Source organism: Aplysia californica, unplaced genomic scaffold (genome assembly GCF_000002075.1).
Source record: "Aplysia californica isolate F4 #8 unplaced genomic scaffold, AplCal3.0 scaffold00471, whole genome shotgun sequence".
Classification (NCBI taxonomy): Eukaryota; Metazoa; Mollusca; class Gastropoda; order Aplysiida; family Aplysiidae; genus Aplysia; species Aplysia californica.
Window position 1 is genome coordinate 80538 of NW_004797741.1, and position 7126 is coordinate 87663.

The window sequence follows — 7126 nt, forward strand, 5'->3', positions numbered from 1 at the left end:
TGTATGTATGTATGTATGTATGTATGTATGTATGTATGTATGTATGTATGTATGTGTGCGTATGTGTGCGTGTGTATATTGGTGTGTTTGTGTGTGTGTGTGTGTGTGTGTGTGTGTGTGTTTGTGTGTTTGTGTGTGTGTGTGTGTGTGTGTGTGTGTGTGTACGTTCACGCATAAGTGTGCATTAGTGTCTATACTATACTCGACTGTCTATCAAGTCAGTCAACAATTTACTGATCTCTCTGTCCATTTTTTTGCCTTCCTCTCGCTTTCGTATTTTAGTTTGGTTTTTTTTTTTGGTTTAACGTTGTATTTTGTAAGCTATTGTGAGCTAGAAGGAGCGTAGCGGCATTATCGTTAAGCCAGTCAGTCGGTCAACAGGTTGAGCAGAAGACAGAGACAATAATCCCCTCTTTTCTGTTGGCATTTCAATGGTCGCTGTTGTGTCATTGAAAACACGAACCCATGACATTTCCTCACCCATCTCTGACTTATATGTACAGAGTTTTGGAGAGTTTCTCTGGGCATTGCGTAAACTCTGGATAGAAGGGCATTGTAGCGCCAGTTGCACGACATGTGAAATGGCTGACTGCACTAGACTAATCGTTGCCTCAGAATTACAATGTTTTATCTGACATTTTTGAGCATTTTAAGTTACTAAGATCATGAGGTCAGAAACCAAATTAATGTTCTGTCTGCTCTATCAAAATCTTAAAACATTCGGAGACGTTATCAAGATTTTCAAAGAATTGCATTTTAAAAAGTTTGATGCAATAGTGAATATTATTTAAAAAAGACGTCAAATTTCTCAAAAAAGGTTCGGAGCAGACATAACTTTGTATTTATGAGGTAACACTATGTTACCTCACATAAATTGTGCCTATTGATGGAAAGAATTTCAGTAGCCTTTTTGTGACTCATCTATCAGTAAATTTCGATTTTGCCTACCGATGTCAGAGTTCTGAGGCCCCAGGTTGAGTGGGGAAGGGGGGGTGAGGGGTAATATGTTCTTGTTCGTGAAACGTTTTCAAACGTTACAAGGATTCATTCTTATTACAGGTGGGTGATCACATGTTTTTTGAACTTATAGAAACCCCGCCTAAAATGTAAAGAACATTTTTCATATGGTATGTGCAGTTATCATAGTTTGTCAAAATTATAATTTTTATGCAAATCTGAAAAGGCAATGCTGGCAGTATGACAGTCGCAAAAAATTATGTTGAAGACGCTAAGATAGGTATGTCAAACTGTTGGGATACGGAACGACCAAAATGTTAAAGTTAAAAGAATACTCGTATCATCGATTCAAACTCAGTAAATCAGTTCTTAAAGAATACAAGGGCCCAGAGTAACAACGGTATTTTATCAAACAATATTATTGTCGATGGAATGATTTATTGGCTTCACTGCCTGATTATGACTTGCGCATACCGTACGTCAGTCGAAGACAAACAGTTGTACAAATGATGCATGGAAAAGCGTCGCACTGACAAGTCAGCCATCCATTCTCGTGAAACGTGGATATTGGAAAGAGAAGCCGACTCTGAGTGCTAAAGCTTGTAATATTCCTCAGACCCCACCGGATCGTTACTGAAAGTGTTGATCATGACTGGGCGTTAACCTCCGTCATCGCCCCTGGTACAGCTCTCGGAAACCAAGATCAAAGTTTAAGAGGCGTTCTTCTAAAAACAATAAGATATTATTATAAAGTACAAAAAAGCAAACCATAACATATCATTGATTCTCCACTGTCAGAAACGTAACAGCGTATTTTCTCCTGTGTTTGTTATAATTTCGAAAATGTCCATTGAAATGTTGCGAAAGCAACTTTCACTATAAGCACTGTCAAATTCTATACTCTATTTAAAACTACCTTCAGATTCGGACATTCATTTTAAAATACAGCATTATGTTTTTCGTATCTGCTCAGAATTTGGCGTTCTATCTCAGAAAACGTATTTGTCTGTTCCATTAATCAAGAAACAGGAGCTGGATTACTTCCTCATCTTGACCGAACACTGTCCGTGCACGCACGCTGTTATCTCTAGCTCCCATAATCTCCTCTTATTTGTCCCCCGAGAGCACTCACTGATAAGACTTGTGTCTCTGGCCTCAGAATCTTGGCACTGGTTCAGAGACCCACCCCGGCCCCAGTTCCACTTTTCTACCTTTTACGTCGACTCGTTGAGGCAGACAACGCGCCCCTGCAGTGTTTCTCAGAGACGCAGACTCCAGTGTGAAGCCTTGAAATCTCTTGGGGAAATAGAATGGTCATTTGTGGGACCTCATTTTGACGACTCGATTAGCGAGACATTTATGAGTCCAGAGAAACAGCGGTACAAGCTTCTGTCTTGCTCTCTGTGAGTATCAGTTGGTGCATACGGCAGAGAGCAGAGCTGGTCATTCAGCCCGGCCGTTGTCACCCTTATCCACACCAACTCTTTCTTCCACACCTCACCCTCCCCCTTTCCGAGTCATAATTCTGTAGTTTTTTTGTTTTTTGTTGTTGCTGCTGTTCTATGTCTTACTCTTTCTACTTCCTTATAATTGGTGTAGACGTAGCGTAACTGACTCAATTTGTAGTTCTTATATGGGGTGTCTCCTCCATCTTTTCATTTGAAGTCTATTACTTTATCAGTCATCTCGGTGGCATTGCAAAGGTGACAAACGTTTTGTGAAATACACTCCAGATCATTCTATAGACAGGGGTAAGATGACCTGCGTTTCGATCGAAAATAATCAGGTTTCACGGCTTGGAGCTAACACTTAAGCAGGACCTTTCTGTAATTCCCTTAGAAATAAAAAGGTTTCCAAACAATTAGTGTGCCCTTTATCATGACACAATAACCCAAGGGTGTCCGTGAGGTAATGGTCTTGCTCTTCCTCTTGCCAGCAAAATGCGTGTTTTCGACTTGCAAGGATGCGTTTTCTAATCAAATTGTCGACGCTTCCTTTCTACAACCAACAGGATAGTGTATCATCCATGATTTTTCACGAGCCATCGAAAAAAACCAGAAGTCTTTTAAACGGCATATTAAAGTAATATTCTAGTTTCTTTCATGTTTAGAGCACTTGTTTATACAAACATTATTACCACCAGCCTTATCCACCCCCACCCCTCGCGCAAACAATCACGTTCTATTCCTTCAACATCACCTCCTATTAGTGTCCGGCAGGACACTATTCTCATATACAAAAAAACCCAATTAAAAACTGTTGTATCCACTCCCAGGTACTACTCTGCCACCATTATCCGCATGTCTGGGGTAAAAAGCGACGAGGCTGCCATCTGGCTATCTGCTGTCACAGCCGCCGTCAATTTCCTCTTCACACTCGTCGGCCTGTACCTGGTGGAGCGGATAGGGCGCCGGCCCCTGGCCCTGGGCAGTCTGATGGGTGCTATCATCAGCTTGGCCTGGCTGGCCGTAGGCTTTCACCTGTCCGCCCTCAACACGCCCCCTATTGACCTTATAGAACACGGCACAGATGCATATCGATGTTCGAGATACAGGTAAAATGCAGCTAGTCAAACGGATGTGTATGTCTTTTCTTTCAGTGTCAGCAGGAAGCCCACAGTATTCTCACTTCCCTTCTTAATCTTTCATCGATGTTCAAGATACAGATAAAAAGCAGAGAGTCAAACGTATGTCTTTGTCTTTTCTTTCCATCTCAGCATGAAGTCCCCTGTATTCTGACTTCCCTTAATCATTCATACCCTTACAGCTCCAGTCGCTTATATTTCCCACACAGGGCACCGGCCCCCTCAAACCTAGTCACTTACATGTACAATCATCTATCTAATTGTCTCTTAAAAGTATTCAAAATGTTATCAGCTAAACACTCTAAAAAAGCAGTATATCATTTTCTTTTTATTGTCTACAAAACGTATCAGAGACAATCGGTTTCAGCTGCGCCTGAAAAGTGAAGGACTCCAGTATTACGATTACCTGGACCACTAGACCAGAGGGAGATGAGAGCTAAAATAGCCTGCATCTGTAAGGGTTAATTACTCCATAGAAGCTTTGTTTTCCCGCTGCAAACACATCTCGCCCAGATCTTTTTAACGTTTATTTACCAGTTCATTTTTCCCCGAAAGCATTAGCAGGATTAACAACTTCTGCCTTCTGTCAAATGCCACAAACAAAGAACCAGTGTTGCTTCACGTCTATTTATGCATAGTACCAACGAGAACGTCCAGTTTTCATTAACACCACCGCTCTTTGAGGTGTTAATATCAGATTTATTTCCGTCCCCATCTCGTTTGGATCTATAATGCTCTCCTTGCTAAAAATGGACCCAAGCAACCGCTGAGGAGTAAATGTCATTCGAGAATTGTGTTTGAAAGTAATTTCCACCCTCCTCTCACCCAACTTAGACTTTGGCAATCGCAGAACGTTTGTTATAACAATACATTTTTCCTCAGAAAATAGAAGCTGTGTTATTACATTCCTCTCTGTCGTGCCCTATCTTCTTTTCATTTTCAGCTCGTCTTTTAACTCTTCCCCCTGGCTTGAGGGTTTTATTCTCAGGTCTTACTTCTTTCCGACCCCTCTGCTGTTTCCATCAATCTGTCTCGCCTTTTTTCCTTACATTTTATAACTGTCATCATATCGATGTGTATCTTTATTCGAACAAAAGAATCTTCCTTATCTTTCATTTTCTCCTCTCACTCACTTCTCACCCCTCACCCCACGCTGATCTAAACCGTGTCGATGGGGGCATTAAAGACACTTTCATTTTAAAAAAACAATATAATACCCCCACCTCAACTGCACACTACTCCTGCACACCCCTCCCCACCTCAACTGCACCCCCACCCCCTTCCACCCCCCAGGTCATGCAATGACTGTCGCAGAGACTTAGACTGCGGCTACTGCTACGTAGACCAGCCTGACTTCGTGACCAACTCGTCCTGCCTCCCCACATCTTACGACAACCCGTGGACGGCTACAGTGGGCAGGTGTAACAGCAGCACCTTGCAAGGAGGCCTCACCTGGGCTTATGACTACTGCCCAACACCCTACTCCTGGATGCCCATGGTCGGCCTGGTCCTCTACCTCATCTCGTTTGCACCGGGTAAGCTGGGTTCTTTGTTGAGAGTTACTGTGTAATTATCAATCCTTTAAAAAAAAAAGTACTTTGAAAAGAATTATCATCTATTTATTCATTATGGTCTATTTATTCATTTTAAAAAAATCTTTAAGAAAGAAAGACAACATGAAAGTAAGAAACTATAAGGATACACAGCAATATATATTTTTCAGGCGTAAACATTTGAAGAACAAGTAAGCCAATGTGATTGAAAACATGAACAATAATAACAGCAGCAGCAGCGGCAGCAGCAGCGGCAGCAGCAGCAACAACAACAACAATAACAACAACAACAACAACAACAACAGAAACAACATCTTTCTCCAGGATACTTTTTCCTGTACCTCACCTAGGTTCCATAAAGTGGGAATCTCTCTGCGATTATCATTACTTTTAAAAGACAATGTCAAAAGTAAAACTGACAACTTACAGTGTAATTAAATAATGGTAAAAGTGGAAATTTTAACCTAAACTGTGAAGTCCTCGAAATCTCTTCTGAGGACTTTTGATGACTTTGTTTAGGAAGACAAACGTAAATATTACTATTTTACAAACGAGGTGAACTGGGAGTTGACACAGAAAGCAGCGCTAGTGGAGCTCAGTCGCTTGGCTTTATCCAACGCCAACGTGTGATATTGATAGCGAATGTTGACTATTAACAAACCGTGTTGACTACCTATTGATTACAATGAGCGAGGCAAATGAATGAGATTGATGGTTGGTTCCCATATGGAATAAGGATCAACATAAGAAATACTAATATGGAAAAATAGAAGTCGGTCTTTTTCAATTCATCACTTGACCCTGCATTAGGCATGGATAAGCCTTAGCAAAAATTGTAAGGCACTGTCAATATGGCTCAAGTGGCGTGGGTCAGAATCCAATTTCAACTTAGTATCGATTGTGGTTCTTTCCTCTCAGCTCCAATTCACGTCATACTAGATCAGGTATTTTGTCGTTGTTCTTTTTTTATTGTTCTTTTAAATCTCGGAGTTGTTACGGAACCTTCGATTAGAACGACGAGGGTTAGACCGACAGTTCTGTGGTGCCCCTTGTTACGACATAATTACGAGCTTCCCTGGAACAGACATTGCTGCGTGAGCAGTCTTATTGAGTCAGACGACGAAGCAGTCCACGTAGAATTGGTCATTTTAGGCTTCCTAACGATTCGCCTTTTCTGTAACATAGACACAAGATATTATTCATCTTTCACCCAGTCTTATTGCTTTACCTTTTCAGAGAAAATGCACAATCCGGTTTATTAGTTTGTACAGTACGTGCAGCACTACTAATTATATTTACGAATTGCCTCTTTGATAAGATCAAATGTCTAAAGCGACCTAAACAACAACGCTGTGCCCTTGGGAAAATCCCTTAATTTTAACACGAATTTTGCTCACTTCGCCTTGGTTGGAACGGGAACCCGTTTATAGAGAGCGAAAGATCTTGTCAGTGTGTGTTTTAGTGCCTGTAATCGGCAACTTGCATTGCATGTTTCTCGGGAAGCCAAGAATGCTTCCGAGAGTCGTGTTTAAGGTTTTGCTGGGAATATTAACCCCTTCCCTGCTCGGGCTGTCTCGGGCCCTCTGGTTGGACTATAAGAAGAATGGAATTCCTGGGTTACATAAATCTTGTTATAAATAGTCGTAAAAGCACGTGTTTTTTCGTTGTATTTGTGTGTGTGTGTGTGTGTGGGGGGGGGGGGGGGAGGTGGTAACGAAATAAGTACAGGCGAAAGAGGCAAATATTAGACATGAGTTGGGTTTTTTCACTTTAAAATGTTCCTTTGAGGTAGTTTTTTTTTTGTAAATTGGATCTCAACGGAGCCATAAGTTTCTTAACAGTTTTCAAATCAATATCTTCCTCGGAACTTCTATAGTCTGGCTTCCAGACGTTAAAGTTTTTGGTTGCCTTGCTTTGAGCTCTTTATCCTTGTTAAATCTTTGTCTAGTCAAAGTATTATCGTTCGGTACTCTAAGGTTAGGCTGAAAACCCTTGCCCTTCTTTCCTGCAATCGCCATTATGCCCCTTTTCT

At 41.3% G+C, this 7126-nt stretch overlaps 1 protein-coding gene across 1 annotated transcript in view; it reads left to right on the forward strand.

The window, feature by feature from the left end:
- Positions 1-7126, forward strand: part of LOC101860595 (proton myo-inositol cotransporter) — an 82077-nt gene that overhangs the window by 67455 nt on the left and 7496 nt on the right. The window contains exons 5-7 of the mRNA XM_035971615.1: positions 2117-2360; positions 3041-3511; positions 4835-5076. Coding sequence (XP_035827508.1) covers positions 2117-2360; positions 3041-3511; positions 4835-5076 — 957 coding nt within the window. The remainder of the gene's footprint in view (positions 1-2116; positions 2361-3040; positions 3512-4834; positions 5077-7126) is intronic.